This window comes from Torulaspora delbrueckii, chromosome 2 (assembly GCF_000243375.1).
Source record: "Torulaspora delbrueckii CBS 1146 chromosome 2, complete genome".
NCBI classification, from domain to species: Eukaryota; Fungi; Ascomycota; class Saccharomycetes; order Saccharomycetales; family Saccharomycetaceae; genus Torulaspora; species Torulaspora delbrueckii.
In genome coordinates this window covers 673,115-695,345 of record NC_016502.1, presented here as the reverse complement: position 1 = coordinate 695,345, position 22,231 = coordinate 673,115, and the positions used below count along the sequence as shown (strand labels likewise).

Sequence of the window (22,231 nt, the reverse complement as noted above, 5' to 3'; positions counted from 1 at the left end):
GGATTAAAGATTAATTGTATGTAAATTTATAAAAGTTGTATACGTATGCATGGGTAGTGCATCAATCAAAAGAATCTACTCTTACTTTGAGACCTTTTTGCAACAAATATTTCTTCACGTCACCAACTGTGTATTCTCCTCTGTGGAACATACCAGCTCCCAAACAAGCGTCAGCACGAGTCTCTGTGAAAGCTTCTTCGAAATGCTCTGGATTACCTGCACCACTGGATGCAATGACAGGGATCGTAACGGCGTCTTTTACGTGCTCGATCAGTTCCAAATCGTAACCAGAGTTTGAACCATCTTTATCGATACAATTCAACAGAATTTCACCCGCTCCCAAGGCTTCACATGCCCTAGTCAGCTCCCATACACCAACATCTCTTGTTTCTCTACCTCCCTTGATGGTACACTGATACCAACACCATTCTTGTCCCTTTTCATTGGCGATTTTTGATTTGAAGGTCTTGTTTTTTGTGCTACCAGGACTATCCACATAAACCTTCTTTGGATCAACTGAAATCACCACTGCTTGTGCACCATAAGCCTTAGAAATAGTTTCAATTGGAGAAGTACCATCACCACGGCCGCCTAGAGAATAGAATTTCTCTGCGGCGAAGACTGCATCTGTTCCGATTGACACCTTGTCTGCACCAGCTTGGAAATACAAACTTGCCACTTCTTGGGCTGGTTTCTTAGTTCCATCCACGTCAACGATGTCCTTAATGCCACCACCGACAGTCAATGGGACGAAAATGGTCTTTGCAGCACGTTTCAGGACTTCAAGCATAGGCGTGTCCTTCAAAGGACAATCTCTGAAGGATGTAATGTTCAAAAACGTCACTTCATCAGCGCCTTGTGTGTAGTACTTTTGTGCCATCTCGACTGGCTTACCCAAGTTTCTAACATCATTCCCTTCACTTTTCTCACGGACATCGTATTGATCTCCCTTGGTAACAACAAGATCTCCCTGGTCATTGGTACGCACATCAAGACATGCGACAATTCTTCTGGTCAAACCAAAATTGGAGTAATCGTTAGCCAGTAATTTCTTCTCTTCGCTAGTATAGCTTGTCACTGGATGCTCCTGTTTCAAGAAGTTGCGAAGAACTTGTAGGCCTGCTGCACTTGACTTTTCAGGGTGGAATTGAGTAGCGAAGACATTATCTCTGTATAGCGCCGCAACGAACTCTTCGTCTCCGTACTTTGCCTTGGCAATCTTCCAACCATCACTGCGAATCTTTCCCTCCAAATGCTCATCTAGAATAGCTGCATAGGAATGGACGAAATAGTATCTTTTGTAAGGGTCAATACCAAAGAACAAATCACCACTTGGCATACAGCTGTTCCAGCCAATCTCAGGCACGGGTTTAGTACTATCATTGAATTTGGATAAGTTACCTTGAATCAATCCCAAACCAGAACTAGAAAGGCTCTCTTCTGAACTGGAAAATAGAGTTTGAATACCAACACATATACCCATGATTGGCTTTCCCGAGTCGATGTACTCTCTGATGGGCTTTTCAAAACCACGAGAGTACAAGTTATCAACAAAATGACCAAAATTACCCACACCAGGTAGAATTAGTCTTGAAACCTTTTCGATGTCTAGATCTTCTGCTGAACTAACCAATTTAACTTCATAACCGAGGTATTCGATCGCATTTGTCAACGACTGTAGGTTACCACTTTCCACATCAATAATATGAACCAGAGACATTCTCCAAATAGCTACTCCTTCTGACAGGAATGGTTCGATTGTATCAGAATAGTATGAATGACAAATCTAGTTCCAATTGATCGATCTTATATTGACGATAGTATTGATGAGCTCAACTATGACTCTAATTGAGAACGCCCATCTCAAGCGGAGGTTTGTGGGTGTTTTGAAAAATTAGTAGCATCTCTATAATGATCGATGGCTAAAGCATAGTAGTTAGATATATGTGTTGATGCTATAAACTACTTGTTTAGTTAGGCTAAATAGTGTGCTCTCGATCCTCAGCGAGGATAGCTGAAGCAAGTTTCATTTTTCATTCTCTCCGGTAGGACTAAAATGGAAGAACTTAGGCAAATGCTAGTGATGGTGATCATTTGTAGTGTTCTCTTCTCTGTCTGACAGCAGCAGCTAGCTTAGTCAAGACATCGACTGTGGTTTCCCAACTTATACAGGCATCAGTGATGGACACACCGTACTTCAAACCGGCTTTACCCTCTGGTGGGATCTTTTGAGCACCTTCGTTGATGTTAGATTCGATCATGACACCAACAATGGCCTTTTCACCGTTAGAAATTTGTTCACAAACGGCATCGTTTACTTTTGGTTGGTTTCTGAAATCTTTGTTGGAGTTACCGTGAGAGTAGTCGATCATCAAACCGTTTGAACCAGCGGGTAGTTGGGCCTTGGCTTCAGCGACGGACTTGGCATCGTAGTTGGTACCTTTCTTACCACCTCTTAGAATAACGAAACACTTTTCGTTACCTTTGGTAGTAGTGATAGCTGCGACACCATGCTTGGTGACACCCATAAAGTGGTGAGAATGCGAAGCAGCTTGAACAGCGTCGACAGCAACACCCAAAGTACCATCGGTACCGTTCTTGAAACCGACTGGGAATGATAGACCAGATGCTAGTTCTCTATGGAGTTGGGACTCAGTAGTTCTGGCACCGATGGCACCGAAGGACAATAGATCGGCCAAGTATTGAGGAGAGATGGTGTCCAACATTTCGGAACCAATTGGCACACCAGTACTAGTCAAATTGACAAACAATTGCCTGGCGGACTGCAGACCTTTGTTAATGTTGTAACTGTTGTTAACATCTGGATCATTGATTAAACCCTTCCAGCCAACAGTAGTTCTTGGTTTTTCCAGGTAAGCTCTCATGATAATACACAGTTCACCTTTCAATTCATCAGATAGTTTCTTTAACCTAGCGGCATATTCCTGGGCTGCATCCAAATCGTGGATAGAACAAGGTCCAACAATGACCAGGACCCTGTCATCTCTGCCGGCGATGATCTCACCAGCTTCTTTTCTACCTCTCTTAGCGGTCTCCAAAGATACTTCAGTGGCTGGTACTTGAACCTGTAACAAAGCTGGAGAGACCAATGGGTCGTAGCCCAAGATTCTGACATCCTCACTTGGTTCTTGAGAACCGTTTGCTGGAAACATTGGCTTTTCAGACATGGTAAATTATTTGAGTTGCTAGAGTATTACCGAATATTCAAGGCAGAAAGAAAACAAATCAATCCAAGTAAAGATGTTTTAACGAGCAAGATATATTACGAAATAAACTCAACTGAAAGCTGTAGAAGAAATTTCTTGTGAGTCATCAGCGTCTGTCCATTCTGGCGAACCTATTACCACGGGCCCTTCCTAGTTTGAAAAATTTTCAATAAGCGCTTTGTAAAAAAAAAAACTGGCCATAAGCAAGCTAAGAAAGAGAAATACGATGTGGAGAAACCTGGCAATGGTACCACTTAATATCTGGAAACCTGGCAATGGCTTTGTAAAACTAATAAGGCTTGATAGGCTCGACCGTTTCCCCTCGAACGGCGTTCTTAGGGAAATATTGTTGGTCGATAATAGTAGCGATGTGAGATAATTCTCATAATTCTTGGTAAGTATTGGCAGTAAAAAGGTCTGCAACCACTTCTTTGGCGTGTTATTGTGTTTTCGACCTTTAGCTCGATGAGATGAGCTGAAAAATTTACGTAGATCAGTTTCAACTGATTTACTCTCGAGAGCCTAGAATGTGATGCTAAGGAGTTTGAGTAGGCTATTTATGGGTTCAAGAGGGAAAGTAATCGTTATTGCAGGAACCACAGGGGTTGGTAAGTCCCAGCTTTCCATTCAGTTGGCTCAGAAGTTTAATGGTGAGGTAATAAATTCAGACTCTATGCAAGTCTATAAGGGCGTCCCTATAATTACCAATAAACACCCCATCGAGGAACGAAATGGGATTACACACCATGTCATGAATCATGTGGATTGGACGGAAGAATATTATTTACACCGGTTTGAGAAGGAATGCAATGATGCCATTAAAGACATTCACAGCAGAGGTAAGATAGCTATAGTAGTCGGCGGGACTCATTACTATTTACAATGTCTATTCAATAAGCATGTCGATTCAGGTTCAAAAGAGCTTACCAGTGAAGAAAATCAAATATTAAACTCTGAAGACCCTGAGCTTGTCTATGATACTTTGAAAAAATGCGATCCAGAGATTGCTTGTAAATTTCACCCAAATGACACAAGAAGAGTACAGAGAATGCTTGAGATCTTTTACAGATCTGGCAGAAAGCCAAGCGAGACGTTTGCAGAACAAAAGACGACGCTGCTTTACGACACTTTGTTCTTCTGGCTGTACAGTGATCCGGATCCTCTGAACAAGAGATTGGATGATCGTGTGGATAAGATGCTTGAAACCGGTGGTATGGAAGAAATAAATGAGCTCTACAATTTTTTCAAGGCCAAAAACTATGAATCCGGCCAGTGTGAGAATGGAGTATGGCAGGTAATTGGGTTCAAAGAGTTCTTACCATGGTTGACACATCAGCCATCTGTATCACTGGAAGATTGCGTGGAAAGAATGAAGATTAGAACCAGGCAATATGCAAAGAAGCAGGTCAAATGGATCAAAAAAATGCTGATTCCTGATATAAATGGTGATTACTTTCTATTGGATGCAACTGATTTGTCTCAATGGGACCTCAACGTAGGAGAAAGATCGCGAGTTATTGCCGAACAGTTTGTCAACGACCAAAGTATTACAGAAAAGCATGCCCCCGAGAGGTTGACCTCTTTGATAGCTGCGAATACAGTTAATAAAATAAATTCTGAGAACTTAAACCAGTACACATGCCATATCTGCCATGACCGAGATGGTAAACCACTGATAGCGATCGGTGAGCGGAATTGGGCAATCCACATGAAAAGTAGGAGACATAAATCCAACTCAACAAGAGGCACATGCAAAGCTGCCTATGAGAAGTGGAAGTTGATGAATAAAGAGCCCAGCGAGACTTAAGGTGATTTTTTTCCCTTTCAACGCCTTACTCACTTGTCAGAGCATAAATTTGTCTCCAAAGCTCTTTGTTGATCTCTCCTCGAAGCCTCAAAGTTCTGCACCTCTAACAGGAGCTTACTGGCTGATTTAATCAATTTTTGATAGAAATCAGCACCTTCTTCAAGGTTTATTTTGACCTCATTCAGAAGCTGCATAGAGTGACGGAGATCCTCGATATACAGCTCAAACGGTTCCAGACGCCTTATCTCTGTCTGATCTCCTTGGGCTCGAAGCTTCTCCAATAGCGATTTGTTCACCAATTTCTGTTCTTGAACGAACTTACGATCGGCCTCTAAGTACTTGAGATGCTCTCTAAAGACACCTTCAAAGTTTGTCTCTCCAGTACTCCGGTATTCACTTATAATTTTAGGCAAAATTCGATGTTCGGAGCTTTCGGACTCGACCTTCCTGCAATACTTTTCACGTTTCTTAAGAATGTTGCTCACCTCGCTAACAATTGGATTGTTACTCTCTGGAATCTTGATTTCGAATGTGACGAGACGGCTGTCAATAGATTGAAACAACGATCTAGTTTCATAATCAATCGTCTGGCCTTGTTTTAGATAGTCTTTCAACGCTCGGAGCTTCTCAGTATAGGTCAAATTCACAGTAGATGATTTCGGCAAGTCCCAATTTAGATTACCAAACCGAGCGCTCAAATAGTCATTTGTCTCTGCTTCTTTCTCAAGTACCATATCAACCTCTTCAAGAAGTTTCTTTACCCGAATATTATTTGATTCTTGGTCCTTTAATGCCATATCATATTGATGAAGTTCTTCCATTGATATAGGTTTCAGATCGGGAGGCAATTCATTTTTTGGAAGGCTTTCAGTAAGTATTTTGTTGAGTGCTTCCAGAGGTCTGATGATATGCTCATTGATGTAACTATCTTGTCGCTCGTTATATGCTGTGCATGCTTCCACTACTTGAAGAGGCAGCAAAGCTAGGAACAGCTTATCCTGTCCGCTGTTACAATCTTTCAGAGTATCTTCAATCGGCAACGGCTTGACCATTGGTGCTGGTTTCAGCGCGGGCACGCTAGAGGGAACCGGCTGTAAATAAATAAAATCATTATCTCTCTCAGCATTTTTCAGAGCATCTTGGATGGTTTCGATAAATTCGTCTTTAGATTGTAGGCTTACTTTTTTTGCAAATGACCTGGCGATTCTTAAGGATTTGACCATAGCACCATATTCCGAGTTTTGACCCAATGAAATAGCATTCCTGTAAAAGGCGACTGCTTTAAAATGCATGCTTTTAGAGCTTAGATGGTCAGTCCAATCACTTCTAATTAGCTCACTTTTTTTCGAATAGAGGAAGGCTTTTTCGTAATAGTCAGCGGTCTGTTGTGCCAGTCGTGATATGAGCGAATCCTTATGAGAATTCCGCACTGCCTTGAACCAAAAACACTCTTGAGCCTGCGCTAACATTAGTTCAATCAAAGCCAGACCTGTATTTTGGTCAAAAACTGGCTCCTTGGTTTCCTGAAGATGTTGCACAATATATTGGAAACAGCCAGCACTCTTTTGGAAGTAGATACATAATTTCTTTAATGCATTTGTAGATCCATCATTCGAGTCCATAGCAAGTAAGGAGTACATAGAACCAATGTTGTATAATACGTTAAGCATCTCGAACTTGATGGAATACTGAGCACTGGCGCAGGACTTTTGGGACAGGGTCTGAAACCACGTAAATTGTATCTGATTATCAGGAAACTTCTCACGCAGACCTTCTAAGTAAGCATAGTATTGTTTGAGAGCAAGTAGCTTGCTTTCACTGACCTCTGAATCACAAACCCTTTCTCTTAGGGCTGAAATCTTTGTAAGATCTTCTTCGAAAAAGGATGAGCTTTGGTACGTAATAGATTCTATAAGTTCAGAGAGCTCTTTTCTTAAATCCAGTCTGAGAGTTTGCTTGAAAGGAACACATAATAGCTCTGTCATCTAGGAGCTGGCCTTAGTCTTTGCATTCAACCATTTGTATATACCTAACATGTTCCATGTTATCGCGCTGGGATAGAAATAGTACGATATTTAATATTAAAAAGGTCAACCTAAGAAAAATCGTCAAAAAATCACTATTAATATACATGGCATTTGCGACTTAGAAACAATGGTAGGCCCGGCCAACCTTCTTACTGGCTTAGAAACAATTCGCTCGGTGTCTATCAAAGTACTTTACTATTAAAATAGTTTGCCCCGGGTGCTGGTTAATGCTATATCATCGACAGCGTCTTGAAATTCCTCATCAACTTTATCTTCCCTACTTAAAGACTTTCTTTTATTACCATTATAATTGGAGTAGGGAATGGCCTTCAAAGAGTGAGATCTCGCAATATCATTCTTATCAAGCCCAACAACTTCGTCTTCATCGGGATCGTAAACATGGCTAGTCTCGTCATCAATACTTTTGAGCTCACTAAGGAGAAAAGTTATATTAGTCACTCTGGATTTCACAGATTGAGAGCCACGTAAAACACCGTTTTCTGCTCTGTGACCGCCTGTTGGCTTACCATTGCCCATGGCTCTTTTTAAATCGTCCACCTTGGGTGCCGCATTCCTTAAGCTCTTCCACGATCTCAGGTCAGTAAAGCGTCCATTAGCGAGACCATTAAGAGCAACGGTGTAATTTTCATTAGGGTTTTTATTGACAACCGTATTTGCAGCAGCAAGCGCGTCGATGGACGATTCCTGAGTAACGCTTAAAGAGTTTGTACGGATGGTATTATCACTTAGAAGGTCAGTTGTCGAGATTTGATTGTTTTGAGACATTAAAATTTGTGTGCCCTTTTTACTAAACTTGTTGGACCCTGAATCGGAGTAGTAATTGATCAAATCATCTTTCGAAAACATGTCCCCATTCTCTCTTTTGTATTCAACTTGGGACTTGTAATCCTCTAAATCTAAGTATTTCGCTGCCTCCAAGTGATAAAAGTAGTATGCCGGTTCAGGGCTTGACACATTTTCGGTAAAGTAGTTTAAGCCAGAGAGAAGCGCTAGGCTCTTATACTTTTTGAAGACCTTTTCCATCAATACTTGTCCTTCAGGCGCAGAGCCTAGTTCCCGAATTAGCTGGTATAGTTTTGAGAAATAGAGGCCACCAGATACCTGTTCCTCGACGATGTCAAACATTCGTACAATTTCTGACTTAGCAGCATATGGAGCCAGATCTAGGAATAGCTCCAGGCTTATGGATGGCTTCTCAATGTTCTTCATCAGTTCATGAATATCCTTGTTAATCACAGTAATTTCTGCTTCCACTTTTGTAGACCTGAGCTTCAGTAAAAACTCATATAGCATGTCCGATGTTTGACCTCTATAATAGACCTTATTGTTCAAATCTGTTAGAGTAACGCCGCATTGATGGACGATCTCATCTTTGCCAATATTCTCTAACTGAAATTTGAGAATCTTTCTCATCATATCTAGAACACTCAATCCCACGATACTGACGTCAGACACCAACAGAGATGAGACCAGCTTCAAGACAATAATAGGTTGACAAGCTTTATCATTTAGTTGCCTGATCAGCAGTAAAACAACAATGTACCTTAATTGAACGGGTATACCATTGCAAATAAACTCTAGCAAGTTCCTGTTAGGATTCTTTTGCATGAAATGCAGTAAAGCTCGGAGAGACAAAGTCAACTTATCGGTCTCAGTGGTGGTGAAATAAGACTGTAATGCTTTCACCGAGAGATCTGCACCATCGTCTGCTATACCATCTAGCCCTGCGTTTCGTGTTTGAGTTCTACTCAACCTCTTGTACACAACCTGGTCTCCTTCAGGGTCCAAATGCGGTGTCTTATATCTTGGATTTCTATCCAAAAACTTTTGTAAAACAAACGTCACAGATTGAGGTATGAAATGGTTAATTTGGGGGCTGCTTGCCAGGTTACTCGTGTAAGAAATATCAATACAACCCATCAGTAATAAATCGTCATTATGCAGCATCTCAATGACCACACGGAAGTAGAGCTCCGCAAATTCCTGGTAAAGTTGAACAAATTCTGTATCACCACTGCACAATGCACCTTCAACATTTTTGCATATACTGCAGAAAGTCTCTTGAACCAACTCAACGACAGAGACGTCATTATTAATATTGCTGTTCGATAATATGTTCTTCATTATTTGAAGAAAGTCCTTAACAAACACGTTGAGATTTTCCTTACAATGTACAACGATCTTGGTCATAAGCTCCAACGTAACTGCCACATTTCCCACTCTTCGACGGTTCAAATCCACAGTAGTTCTCTTTACAAGGTAAGTACTGACTTTTTCCAGTTTACTACGTCTCGAATTCACGTAATACAAAAGATAGGAGGTCTCCGAAGACTTTGGCTTCTTGTCAGTCGCTCTCCCTGATGGGTAGCATTGGTTGACCAATTTTTGGTGCTTCGGAGCAAAGAGTCTCATTTACTGGTCACCTTTAAGCAGGATTGGCAGTCTGAATAAACGTTGGATTACCTGTCTTATCTGGGAACTCAACCCAAACTTCAATGCGACCTTCTCCTTCTTCAATGGAACCTTTTCTTGTTGTTCGAGGTTTTTGCCAAAAGTTGTGTGCTGCGCTTATTGGAAATTCAATAGAATTGATCATCGAGACAGGTGGGATAAAAGAGGGTGCTCAAGAGTGAACCTAAACCGCTTTGGTGATGCCTCCAGTACCTGTGTATGTTAAGGGTGGCGTATGGACCAACTTGGAGGATCAGATAGTTAAGGCTGCTATACAGAAATATGGTACTCATCAGTGGAGCAAAATAGCTTCACTTCTCCAGAGGAAAACAGCAAAACAGTGTGAGACAAGATGGAATGAATATCTGAATCCCAAGATAAACTTTGATGAATTTAGTAAGGAGGAAGATGCACGATTACTGGATCTTGCTCGAAGACTTCCCAATCAATGGAGAACGATAGCGGATGCTATGGGTCGGACAGCTCAGGTATGTATTGATCGGTATAACAGGCTCATGGAAGGTGACGAGCATGATCCCGAATTGAGCCTTGGGTCCTCATTAGAATTCAAAGTTGGTGACTTAAACCCTAAATCTGACACTTTGGCAGCCAAACCAGATGAAAGTGAATTGGCCGATGACGAACGTGAGATGTTGGCCGAAGCTAGAGCCCGCTTATTGAATACCCAGGGTAAGAAAGCCACTAGGAAGATACGAGAGAGGATGTTAGAAGAGTCTAAGAGAATAGCACAATTGCAGAAAAGGCGAGAACTGAAACAGGCCGGTATCAAGACTGCGATCAAGCAACCCAAGAAACGGTATGCGACAGAGATAGATTACAATAAGGATATCGTCTATGAACAGGCTCCACTCCCCGGAATATATGATACTTCGCTAGAAGATGAGAGACTTGTCAAAGAATTCCAAGACTATAAGAAGAAAGTTGATCGAAGAGGAATAAAGAATAAAGAAAGTTCAAAAAATGATTCATCAGGACGTGGTAAAGTTCAAGATGACGTATTGCAAGTTAAGAAAGGCAATCTTGAGAGGAAAATACTGACAGACGATTACAAGAAGCCTCCCTTGACTCTGCCGAAACCGGGGGCAAGAGTGGCAGTAGTAGAGGAAGATGTTGCAATAAAGAAACGAAAGCTACTGGATAATGGCATTGGAGTTAAAATCGAACACGAACGACACTTCGAACCTGCTGGTACAACCCAAGTGCCATCTAAGCCTGTATCTCTGAAAGACCTTTTTACAAGGCTGCCGAAACCAAAGAACGATTTCGAAATCATATTAGATGACGAGGAAGATGAAGACGAGCTCAGCGAGGATCAACATCAAATTGAAAACGTATCGGTACAGGGTAGCGATATAATAGCGAAGCCCGAAGATTCTACTCTTGCGCTAGATTTGGATTGCCTAAAGCAAAGCCGATTGCCCACTCCTCCTTTCACCACGAATCCCGAGGACGATTTCGAGCAAACTTTCAATGAATTAGTAGCCACATCTATGATCAAGGAAGAATATTTACAACCGTATGAATACACAATACTCCTCAGTAAAGTTGAAGAGCAGATGAAGCATATTCAAATAGAACCCCCACATCTCTCGGAAACCTGGACGCCGCCTACAAGAAATGACCTAATGGAATCAATACACTCAAAATGTTCCACGATAGCAGATTTACAAGAGCAATTGGCATACATTTCCCCAATAGTTTCCCAGAATGACCGAATCTCCAGAAGAGTATGCGGCGAAATGCTGCCTCGCGTTCGCACGCTGCAACACAGATACTACGTGAATTACAGGATGTATCAGGATGAAGTACGCGGAATCTCAGCCAGAACCGAAAGGCTCAAGGCAGATCTTTACCAATTGGAAGCCTCTTGAACCATCTTGAATCCTTTTACTTTTAAAGACTGGTGGCGGGTAAAATCATTCTGAAAAATTTGATAACTTTCGTTCTCGAATAAGTGAAAAATTATGATGACTATGAGTGAAATCAGCTTTAAAGGTTTGATTAAAGGTAGGTATACCAGTCTTGGAGGATCAGGAGTGCTAGATAATAATGGTTAGATACACTATCGAGGAACTTTTGCAATTGAAACCAAGTGAAACGCTCACTGCTAATTTCGATGGCGCGGAATTCAGGGCCATGATTGAAAAAGTGAAGCAACTGCAAGCTATCAAGGAGGAAGAGTACATTGCTCAACATGGTGGTCACTTTGCTCGTAGAAGATCGTCTCACCATCATGGTAAACCAAAGATCAAGCATACTAAACCAAAGGTTACCACAGACTCCGATGGTTGGTGTACTTTTGAAGCCAAAAAGAAGGGCAGTGGTGACGAAGAAGAAGAAGATAGTGGCAAGGAGACTGCTCCCGTACAGATTGCCCAAGAAACCTTGAAGGTTAAACCAAACAAGAACATTACATCTTCGAGACCAGCGGATTCAAAGGATATCGTCGCGGATAAGCCAACGTTAAGCTTTAATGCATTTGCAGCACTCGAGAGTGAGGATGAGGATGAGGACGAGGACGAAGAATAGGCATATAACATTAAGTGAAGGAAGTTAATTTTTTTTTTTTTTGGACTAGTTTTTCTAGTCTATTTCATCATTGTCGAATTGTTTAGATTTTATATGCAATTGCATTGTATTTACGATATAATATGACACTGATTTACATCTTGAAGCTGGTATTCTTTTTTGTCTTGTGGTCATTTCGCGCTTTACTAGTACGCTTAGCGATATTGACAAAAAGCTTCAAATTTGACAAGTGGTCAGTTAGAGAAGTTATTGAATTCAGTAGTGGCAAACAATGCTATTGCGATTGACGTTCCTTCTATCAATTCTATTAATTCCATTAACGTTAGCCCAGGATTATTATGCAATACTTGGCTTGAATAAAGATGCTTCTGATAAAGAAATCAAGTCTTCTTACAGACAACTTTCGAAGAAATTCCATCCAGACAAGAACCCAGGCGACGAGGAAGCACACCACAAGTTTATTGAAATCGGTGAAGCATATGAAGTGTTAAGTGACCCAGAAAAGCGTAAGATCTTTGACCAATACGGTGCTGATGCGCTGAAGAATGGTGGGCCTGGCGGACCGGGCGGTGGTGGTGGTGGATTCAATGATCCATTCGATATTTTTGAACAGATGTTCAACAGAGGTGGTGGAGGAGGTGGTGGAGGATTTGGACGTATGCAGAGGCCTCGAGGACACAATCTTAAAGTTCGCGAACAGCTTTCGTTGAAAGAATACTACACTGGAGCCACACTCGAGTTTACATTAGCATTGAACGATATATGTGATCACTGCGACGGAACGGGATCCGCAGATGGTAAAGTTGCCAAATGTTCAGACTGTCAAGGCCGTGGTGTTGTGATACAAGTGATCAGGATGGGAATGATGACCCAGCAAATCCAACAGATGTGCGGAAGATGCGGCGGTAAAGGTAGTGTTATCAAAAACCATTGTAAGACGTGCCACGGTAGTAAAGTGGTTAAGAAACAGAAGCCATTCCATGTAGAAGTCCCTCCAGGTGCGGCAAGACATTACACAGAGACAAGAAGTGGTGAATCCGACAAGGGTGCAGACTTTGATGCAGGTGACGTGTTTATTGAATTCAACGAGAAAACGACCAATAACTTGGGCTACAGAAGACGTGGTCCACATCTGTACCGAACCGAAGTACTCAGTGCTCGTGAAGCTTTAAAAGGTGACTGGCAAAGGGAAGTAGAATTCCTCGACGAGAAGAAGAAGGTCAAAATTGCAAGAGCCAAAAACGTAGTGGTACACAATGGCGAAGTAGAGCGTATTCCAGGGTTCGGGATGCCACAACCGAATGGGAAACATGCTTTTGGAGACCTTTTTATCGAGTATGTGGTCGTTATGCCACATGAAATCTCCAAGAGTGGAATCAGAGACGAATTGTAGATATAAAGTAGATAGACAAGAAAGCTTGAAAAAAAAATTGTGGCAAGAATTATGACCAACTGTATCAGATTTTGATAAGTCGAGGTTGAAGAAAAAGGCTCCCCCCTCTAGTCAACAGCTGGAGATACATCTTCCCAATAATATCAATCTACCATGCGAAGTTTTTAAGAAAGATTGGACCCATCAGGCATCGGAACCTCACTAACGGGGAAAAACCCCAGTGAATTGACGCCAATGGGAACACATGGACTATCCAACCCTTCTTAATGATCTATATTTCAAGAGTTGTCTTTACATGATAAGAATTTATCGATACTTTACCAAATTTAAGCACGTAGAATGTGTGTGACCCGCACTCAACACCAGCTTTTAGAGGGCTTGGTAAGATAAAAGTCTGGCTATAAACTACTCGTTGACTTAGATAAGACTACCCAATGACTGTTTGTGACCAGTTGGCCCTAATGCAACGGTTAACGAATCATTAACGAGGTAGGAGAAGCCTGTATTTCTCTTAAACTTCCAATTTTTTCATTACGTAGTGAGCGATGGGCCTTGAATAATTTTTAGTATATAAAGAGTGAAAAATTCTAATATAGACAACTAACGTCTGGTTTGAAAAGAAGTACATTCAAAAAAACCTTCCGGAATACCAAGCTGCGACATTCTATCACCTCCATATGTCTTATCAAGCACAAATGGCCGGAAGTAGAGCAATCTCACGCTCCTAGCGTTCTTTCCTTCGGGGAAGACGCTAATCCAACATGTAGCATAATGCAAATGCGTTGTGGTCTACGTTTTGGTTCGCTGTAGGAGTACATCTCTTCTCATGCTATTATTGAGTTCTTGACTACTATTAATGCCATTTCTTGTTTTATTTATCCTATGACTGACACAGGGTAAATATCACGATTCTTGTAAACAAATAAACAATGGTCATCGTAAACTGATAAACACCACTTTGGAGATCTCTCAGAAGCCGAAAGCTATCGATGCTGGGCTCTATGAGGTTCGCGAGTGTGCTGCTGGCTTTTGCACAGCTATTGGTAGTGGTTCAAGCCGTTTTGCCCATCCAAATTAAGAGTTATAGGTTCATCAAGGCTGGATCTTCACGAAACAGTTCTGATGAGAATGAGGTTTTCTTTGTGAAAGGTGTGGATTATCAACCTGGTGGCTCGTCCGCTTATGATGGATCTTCAGATTCTGATCTTTTCTCGGATCCTGAGGTTTGTGCTAGAGATGCATTTGCGTTCCAACAGCTAGGTGTGAACACTGTTAGGATTTACTCTTTGAACCCTGACGTAAATCACGACGAATGTATGACGATCTTTAACAATGCGGGTATTTATGTGATATTGGATGTCAACAGTGGTAATTATGGTGAAAACTTGGACCGTTCTAACCCTTCGGGATCTTACAATGAACAATATCTAAGAAGAGTTTTCAAATTTATCGATGCTTTCAAGAATTATCCAAACGTTTTGGGATTCTTTTCTGGGAATGAAGTAATCAACGATGATGCCGATTTCGCAGATATCGATCCTCAATATGTTCGTGCTGTTCAACGTGATATGAAGCAGTATATCGCTAAAAACTCGAACAGATCCATCCCCGTTGGTTACTCGGCTGCAGACAATGTGCAGTTGAGATTGGCTACGTTCAAATACTTGCAATGTAACTCTATGGATGGGTCTGTGATATCACAAGAACTGCATGAGTCAAGATCCGATTTTTTTGGTTTGAACAGTTATCAATGGTGCTCTGGGACATCTGACTGGCAGTCTTCTGGTTACGATGAGCTGAATAGCACTTTCAGTGATGCGATAATCCCATTGATCTTCTCGGAATACGGCTGCAACAAAAACTTGCCTAGAACTTTTGACGAAGTGCCAGATGGGTTATACGGTGGATTGGTCGATACTTTCTCTGGTGGTCTGATTTTTGAATACGCAGAGGCCGAGAACAACTACGGCTTAGTCGATCTTGATAGTTCAGATGGGTCTTTGCAGTACAAAGAAGATTTCGAGAACTTGCAAGGCCAGTACAAGAATTTGACTCTACCACAAATCAAGCAGGATGATGTTAAGAGTGATTCAATCTACAAGTGTGATGCTTCAGATATTACTTCTGCATATTCTGGTTTTGGAACCAAGAATTTCACTTTGCCTTCTCAGCCTGACGAAATTGCTCAAATGATCAAGTATGGTGTCAACAACACTAATATCGGCTCTATCTTGACAAACTATGAGGCTCCAACTTCGGTTAGCTACGGTATCAAGGATGCCAACGGTGATTCTATCTCGGCTACTATCACTTATGCTGATGAAAACAAAGCAAATCAGTTCGATGTCACTACAACTTCGTCAACCACTTCCGTGGCCACTTCGTCTGCCACTAGAGGTACCACCACAAACTCAGGGTCGTCCACCGGTTCGACGAGCTCAACTAACTCCAAAAGCAATGGCGCTGCCCTTGGCAACATGGTACCAATCAAATCAGGTTTCCTGGCGCTTTTAATCTCACTAATCTCAGCATTTGTGTGAACATTGAACTGTCAGACTTTTGAAAATGTGATAGAAACGAAACAAATGAACATTTTTTTTATCTTATAATGTTCCTATATAGTCTATAAATTTAAAATTGTATTATCTAATCTTCCAAACACCAAACAAACGAGTTGTACTCAATAGAAAGACAAAATAAACTAAAACTTGATGGATACGTGATTAAAAACCTTTAGAGGTTCTAGCCCTGACCAAGGATTCAGCTTGCTTGTTTTGCAAACCAGTCCAGTAGGCTAAACCGGCAGTAGCCGCCAAGTAACTGCTAACCAGCAAGCTCAAATTTTTTGGAGTAGCGGAGGCTCTAATGGTTGGAATCATTGTTTTTGGGCTTGTTTTTCTTTCTAATATTTTATTTATTTCCAGTAAAACTTCATTATTCAATTGAATTAATACCCATCTTATATAGTTGAAAATTCGTCACTAAGACAACGTAAACGAGAAACCACTCTTTGTTGCTAACGGTTGAAGTTGCTAGGTTACCATTCAACAGTTTCATGCAAATTCCTCTGAGAGGTTATGTGTTCGTTTAACCTGGAGTGATACGAGTGATACGAGTTAAACGAACAATTAAATAGCTGTAGCATCGCGAAAAAATGGCCAGAAACTCATGGATACTGATACAATTGTGGTTAGCAACATCTATGTACTGGTTGGTTACAAATTTGTCGTTCTTGTTAGGTTAAATTTTCCTTAAATGGTACAATGTGAAAATAGCTCAGAGGAATGATATGTCTCAATGTCTTGGATGACCTGTCACTTCTTGATACCAGCCAGGAATGTCTGAACCGCTTTCGTAAAGTTTCCTATCAGGTAGACCGATATTTTCCATCCCCAAAGTATCATTCAGCCATGGATGGTTCACCATCCCACCTGCATCTGCTCTTTTTCTTGGATCTAGATGTAACATAGGTAATAGAAAATCTTTTATCTCTTGGGCTTCCTCTGGTGAGAAATTGTATTTCTCCGTTAGCACCGACTTCAGTGGCCAATGCTTCAGCTTTGAGATATTCCTCAATTGACCTCTAGAATTGAAAAAAGTCCTCGTGTACCTGCCTTCATTAAGCAAGTAAGAAGGAAGCTCACCGAGCAACTCTAAGATTTGTGCAATATGATCATCATCCTTGGAATAGGAATGACCCTCGTCAGGCTCAAATAGAAGGTCACCAGTAATCAACTCGAAGATTAGGCAAGCAGTGGACCAAATGTCCGCACTACAGCCCCATGGAGCCCCCAATAAAACTTCTGGTGCCCTATATTCTCTAGTCTGAATAGAACTAGTATAATGTTCATCATACCAACAGGCATTTCCTAAATCAGCAATCTTAATTTCTATAACATTGGTATCGGTGGTTGGTAAAGATGTAGGATTCATCGGATCCCCCATAGCTTCTTCACCTTGGGATATATCTAGTGATGAAAGGGAGTTTGCCAGCTGTTCTTCGTTAATTTGGGTACTTCGGTTCCCATTTAGCATGCTATTTGAATGAGGGATGGCAACATTGCTCTTTGAGTGAACAAAACTTTGCCATTGGGATGATGAGAGGCTACTGGAATTACTTTGCCCTAGGAATTGTGCTTTCATCTCGTGGAAATTAGTGGAGCTCAAAGGTGATGGTAAAGGTTGCGAACCTGTAATCATTGAATGCCTTCTTGGTCTTCTGCTTGGAACTTTTTGCAGTGGCGTAGTGGACTCTAAGATATTGGTGGATGAATTAGTTGAAACCAAAGCCAATGGCTGATTAGATTGCGATTTGTAAGGCGATGAAGATGACGACCAGTCAACCGAAGTTTGTTTATGCACTCTTTTAAGATCTTTCTTTTGTTTATCCATCAATTCAACCATTTCCACTATTCCCTCGACGTCACCAATCTCCATCAATACATTCTCGGGCTTGATATCGGTGTGTATAACACCACACCGCCTATGCATATAATCCAAACCCAATAGTAGCTGTTTGGAAATTTGTTTAACATAAATCATTGGAATTCCACGATGCTCATACTTCTTGATAAGAGCTAGCAAATTTTCTCCCAACACTTCAAAGACCATGACTATATGATCTCCATTGGGCCCAGAATGAATAAAGTTATCCAAGAGTCGTAGGATATACTGGGACCCCAATACATCTTCCCCAATATTACTTCGTACCCTTTTCAACAGCTTGATTTCATCAACTGCTGCCTCTGTATAAACTTTGTCACTTCTAACAATCTTCATTGCAACATGAGTATTCTTGAGACTTTGTGAATCCTTTGCCAACCAAACAGTCGAAAAATGTCCCCATCCTAACTTCCTCACAAGGATGTACCTACCATTCTTGTATTTTTCACCTTTGAAAGCGGGATGATAACCACCTGGCTTATAATCTTTCAAAGATTCCTCGTTTTTTTCATCACATGAAGAATAATCTTCATCTTCATCTTCTACAATCTCTTCAGCTGCTTCCCCATGAGTACCTTCATTCGGTTTACTGCCATTAGCACCGCTCTTTAAAGCCAAAGATAGATTAGAAGTTGCTAATGGTGTAGCTATAGGGGGAACCTTCTTAGAATTTGCTTTGGCACTAAAATGCTGCCTAAACAGTTTGGAGTCGTCCCTCTCGACAATCATATTTTGATGATTAGAACCTTGACCTTGTCTTGCACTCTGATTCAATACATTATCTTTATTGTCACTTTTTGAATGCGGCTTGCTCACAAAACCAGGGTAGTTGATTGAAGATCCCATTGATAGAGAGCTGTTGAAGTTCTATGGGTGCGAGCGTGCAAGCGTAAGCCAAAACTAACTTTCTTGATTTAAAAATGTTCTATTATTTCCGCCGCGGAGTATGGACCTAAAATACGATCGGATTTCAAGTGGTTCTTTAGTTGGCACAACCTCAATGATGATATCTTTTCACGTAGCCGAGACTACTCTATTTACCTTGTTCTCCACTAGGCCGCCCTGAGCACCCTACGATGTTTCCCCCATGGCGATCCCTCGACGACCTTCACAACAGTTCCACCCCATACTGCAAGAGCTGAAGCTTGAAAGATGCGACTGAGGCGGGTAACACATACTTGGACGGGTAACGTCATATCTCGGCGGCAATACCATCCGAGCCCAAACCATGGGGTATCCTGCTCAAGTGAGATTAGGTATTACCAGTAACGTATAAAGCCTCCTTAGAGCATGTTGCTTTGTTCCTTAGTGAATTTCCCGGGACATTCCTCAAGTAGGTCACCGGAAACATCTATCGCCAATCTGCGGATTCATTAGCACACTGCTAGCCCAAAGTATCCGTATATATCACATACTACTTTATTGAACGCACACGTACCAGCTTACATCTTCGAACATTACAATAGTTGTAATTGGCAAGGAGAAGAAATAGCCGCCATTTATTTCTTCCTTAAATAGTTGAAGCCCAGCCGGGTAATGATTGTCGTCTGAAAAGAGCTAAACTTTGACTTCTCAGTGAAAAAAAAATGTTGATGTCTATCTCATCTCATCGGCTGCTCGAAGATTTAATTAAAAGTTTAATCTTGAATTGTTTATCTCTTATAAATTGTATCTCATCCGGTGATTCACCTGTTTATTGATTTGTGTTTGTTAGGGACAAGCAGAAACGAAACGCAATCTCCACTAGCTTTTAAGATGACTGAACAGGTTTCAAATATGTTCGACACCATCTTGGTGTTGGATTTTGGTTCTCAATACTCCCATTTGATCACTAGGAGGTTGAGAGAGTTTAACATCTATGCCGAGATGTTGCCATGCACCCAAAAATTAGCTGAATTGGGTTGGAAACCAAAGGGTGTCATTCTTTCTGGTGGTCCATACTCTGTGTACGAGAAAGGTGCTCCACATGTTGATCAAGCTATCTTTGACTTGAACGTTCCAATCTTGGGTATCTGTTATGGTCTACAGGAATTGGCTTGGATCGATAATTGTGAACACGTCGGTCGTGGTGACAAGAGAGAATACGGACCAGCTACTTTGAACGTTAAGAATCAGGAGAATGCTTTGTTCAAAGGGATCGACCATTCTACCGTCTGGATGTCTCATGGTGACAAACTACATGGTTTACCAAAGGACTTCGAAGTGATTGCTACTTCTGACAACTCTCCATACTGTGGTATTGCTCACAAGACTAAGCAGATCTACGGTATTCAATTTCACCCAGAAGTTACTCATTCCACTCAAGGTAAAACTCTTTTGAAGAATTTTGCTGCATCCATCTGTCAAGCCAAGCAAAACTGGACCATGGAAAACTTTATTGACACTGAGATTCAAAGAATTAGAACTTTGGTTGGACCAACTGCTGAAGTCATTGGTGCTGTCTCTGGTGGTGTTGATTCCACTGTTGCTTCCAAATTGATGACTGAGGCTATCGGTGATAGATTCCATGCAATTCTTGTCGATAACGGTGTTCTAAGATTGAACGAGGCTCAGACTGTGAAGAAGACTTTGGTCGATGGTTTGGGTATTAACTTGACTGTTGTCGATGCCGCTGATGAGTTCTTGGACAAATTGAAGGGTGTTACTGACCCTGAGAAGAAGAGAAAAATCATCGGTAACACTTTCATCCACGTCTTCGAGAGAGAAGCTGCAAAGATTCAACCAAAGGACGGAAAGGATATTGAGTTCTTATTGCAAGGTACTTTGTACCCAGATGTCATCGAATCTATCTCTTTCAAGGGCCCTTCCCAAACCATCAAGACTCATCACAACGTCGGAGGTCTACTAGAGGACATGAAATTGAAATTGATCGAACCATTGAGAGAATTGTTCAAGGATGAAGTCAGACATTTAGGTGAGCTTTTGGGAATTCCGCATGATTTGGTCTGGAGACACCCGTTCCCAGGTCCAGGTATCGCTATCCGTGTTCTAGGTGAAGTCACTAGAGAACAAGTGGAAATTGCAAGAAAAGCTGATCACATTTATATCACAGAGATCAAGAACGCTGGTTTGTACAATAAAATTTCTCAGGCATTTGCTTGTCTATTACCGGTGAAATCTGTCGGTGTCATGGGTGATCAAAGGACTTATGAACAAGTCATTGCTTTGAGAGCTATAGAAACCACTGACTTCATGACAGCGGATTGGTTCCCATTCGAACACGATTTCTTGAAAAGAGTTGCCTCTAGAATTGTCAACGAAGTCGACGGTGTCGCTAGAGTCACCTACGACATCACTTCCAAGCCTCCTGCTACTGTTGAATGGGAGTAATCAGTCCAAGTCCATCGGAAATGGAGCATCCCTGCGGATTTTGTAGTGTTCATAAACCTATATATAATAATTCATCTGCTTATTGTGAATTTGTGAAGCCAAGTGTTTATTAGACGCTTTTAAAGGCAGTTCAGCTCAAATTTGTAAAATTAACAGCTTAAGTTGATCGTCTGGATGAAGATGAAAGTCCTTCTACTCAAAAACAAGACTGCTCAGCTAGATAAATATGAGATTGCATTCGAAGACAATGGGTTTGAACCATTCTTCATCCCGCTGATCAAACATACCCATGTCCCGGAGGAGATAATGGATTTGGTGCACGATAAAGCTTACCTCGAGAACTTAAGCAACATCATTGTCACTTCACAGAGGACGGTTGAGTGCTTGAGTGAATCCGTTTTACCTAATCTTACACCATCGCTTCGAGAAGCCTTACTAAATAAGACTGTCTACGCTGTCGGTCCAGCAACGAGAGACTTTTTGCTAAGAGTTGGTTTCAAGACTGTCAAAGGTGGTGATGATGCAGGAACTGGTAGTATATTAGCTGATATAATATACAATGACTTGTTAGCTGAGGACGACAGAATCGACAATCACCGTGAACTATTGCTGCTCGTTGGTGAGATTCGAAGAGATATCATCCCAGTAAAACTGTCCAATAAGGGTCTCAAAGTGAGAGAGGTCGTCACTTACAAGACGGTAGATCTCAATGATAATGCTGATAGATTTAAAGATGCTGCTTCACCTAACAGTTGGATGGTACTATTTAGTCCTCAAGGAACAGGTGAAATTTTGGAACTTTGGAAGAACAAACTGGCGGAAGATATTAAGATTGCCAGCATTGGGCCTACTACTGAAAAATATCTGAATGAGAACGGAATCCAGCCGCATGTGGTTAGTGCCAAACCAGATGCCGACCACCTTTTGAACGCCATACGTGAATACTCCTGCAAAAATTAAAATATCATAGAGCCATGACAAA

At 41.4% G+C, this 22,231-nt stretch overlaps 12 protein-coding genes across 12 annotated transcripts; 7 read left to right on the top strand and 5 right to left on the bottom strand.

The window, feature by feature from the left end:
• Positions 1-61: 61 nt before the first annotated feature.
• HIS7 (imidazoleglycerol-phosphate synthase) lies at positions 62-1,720 on the bottom strand (the record flags this gene model as incomplete). The annotated part of the gene is made up of 1 exon (XM_003679678.1): positions 62-1,720. One exon carries the CDS (start codon positions 1,718-1,720, stop codon positions 62-64), a length of 1,659 nt encoding a protein of 552 aa, XP_003679726.1.
• A 370-nt stretch (positions 1,721-2,090) lies between these two features.
• ARO4 (3-deoxy-7-phosphoheptulonate synthase ARO4) lies at positions 2,091-3,173 on the bottom strand (the record flags this gene model as incomplete). Its single annotated transcript, XM_003679677.1, has 1 exon — positions 2,091-3,173. One exon carries the CDS (start codon positions 3,171-3,173, stop codon positions 2,091-2,093), a length of 1,083 nt encoding a protein of 360 aa, XP_003679725.1.
• Positions 3,174-3,786: 613 nt separating this feature from the next.
• MOD5 (tRNA dimethylallyltransferase) lies at positions 3,787-5,034 on the top strand (the record flags this gene model as incomplete). Its single annotated transcript, XM_003679676.1, has 1 exon — positions 3,787-5,034. One exon carries the CDS (start codon positions 3,787-3,789, stop codon positions 5,032-5,034), a length of 1,248 nt encoding a protein of 415 aa, XP_003679724.1.
• Positions 5,035-5,063: 29 nt separating this feature from the next.
• RIM20 (Rim20p) lies at positions 5,064-7,019 on the bottom strand (the record flags this gene model as incomplete). Its single annotated transcript, XM_003679675.1, has 1 exon — positions 5,064-7,019. The coding sequence occupies one exon, from the start codon at positions 7,017-7,019 to the stop codon at positions 5,064-5,066; it is 1,956 nt and encodes a 651-aa protein (XP_003679723.1).
• Positions 7,020-7,259: 240 nt separating this feature from the next.
• EFR3 (Efr3p) lies at positions 7,260-9,494 on the bottom strand (the record flags this gene model as incomplete). The annotated part of the gene is made up of 1 exon (XM_003679674.1): positions 7,260-9,494. The coding sequence occupies one exon, from the start codon at positions 9,492-9,494 to the stop codon at positions 7,260-7,262; it is 2,235 nt and encodes a 744-aa protein (XP_003679722.1).
• A 239-nt stretch (positions 9,495-9,733) lies between these two features.
• Positions 9,734-11,425, top strand: CEF1 (Cef1p; the record flags this gene model as incomplete). The annotated part of the gene is made up of 1 exon (XM_003679673.1): positions 9,734-11,425. One exon carries the CDS (start codon positions 9,734-9,736, stop codon positions 11,423-11,425), a length of 1,692 nt encoding a protein of 563 aa, XP_003679721.1.
• Positions 11,426-11,603: 178 nt separating this feature from the next.
• On the top strand, positions 11,604-12,083 carry CAF20 (Caf20p; the record flags this gene model as incomplete). Its single annotated transcript, XM_003679672.1, has 1 exon — positions 11,604-12,083. The coding sequence occupies one exon, from the start codon at positions 11,604-11,606 to the stop codon at positions 12,081-12,083; it is 480 nt and encodes a 159-aa protein (XP_003679720.1).
• A 271-nt stretch (positions 12,084-12,354) lies between these two features.
• Positions 12,355-13,476, top strand: SCJ1 (Scj1p; the record flags this gene model as incomplete). Its single annotated transcript, XM_003679671.1, has 1 exon — positions 12,355-13,476. The coding sequence occupies one exon, from the start codon at positions 12,355-12,357 to the stop codon at positions 13,474-13,476; it is 1,122 nt and encodes a 373-aa protein (XP_003679719.1).
• A 989-nt stretch (positions 13,477-14,465) lies between these two features.
• On the top strand, positions 14,466-16,016 carry GAS3 (putative 1,3-beta-glucanosyltransferase; the record flags this gene model as incomplete). The annotated part of the gene is made up of 1 exon (XM_003679670.1): positions 14,466-16,016. One exon carries the CDS (start codon positions 14,466-14,468, stop codon positions 16,014-16,016), a length of 1,551 nt encoding a protein of 516 aa, XP_003679718.1.
• Positions 16,017-16,770: 754 nt separating this feature from the next.
• Positions 16,771-18,765, bottom strand: SKY1 (serine/threonine protein kinase SKY1; the record flags this gene model as incomplete). The annotated part of the gene is made up of 1 exon (XM_003679669.1): positions 16,771-18,765. The coding sequence occupies one exon, from the start codon at positions 18,763-18,765 to the stop codon at positions 16,771-16,773; it is 1,995 nt and encodes a 664-aa protein (XP_003679717.1).
• Positions 18,766-19,695: 930 nt separating this feature from the next.
• GUA1 (GMP synthase (glutamine-hydrolyzing)) lies at positions 19,696-21,249 on the top strand (the record flags this gene model as incomplete). The annotated part of the gene is made up of 1 exon (XM_003679668.1): positions 19,696-21,249. One exon carries the CDS (start codon positions 19,696-19,698, stop codon positions 21,247-21,249), a length of 1,554 nt encoding a protein of 517 aa, XP_003679716.1.
• A 174-nt stretch (positions 21,250-21,423) lies between these two features.
• Positions 21,424-22,209, top strand: HEM4 (uroporphyrinogen-III synthase HEM4; the record flags this gene model as incomplete). The annotated part of the gene is made up of 1 exon (XM_003679667.1): positions 21,424-22,209. The coding sequence occupies one exon, from the start codon at positions 21,424-21,426 to the stop codon at positions 22,207-22,209; it is 786 nt and encodes a 261-aa protein (XP_003679715.1).
• Between the last annotated feature and the right edge of the window lie 22 nt (positions 22,210-22,231).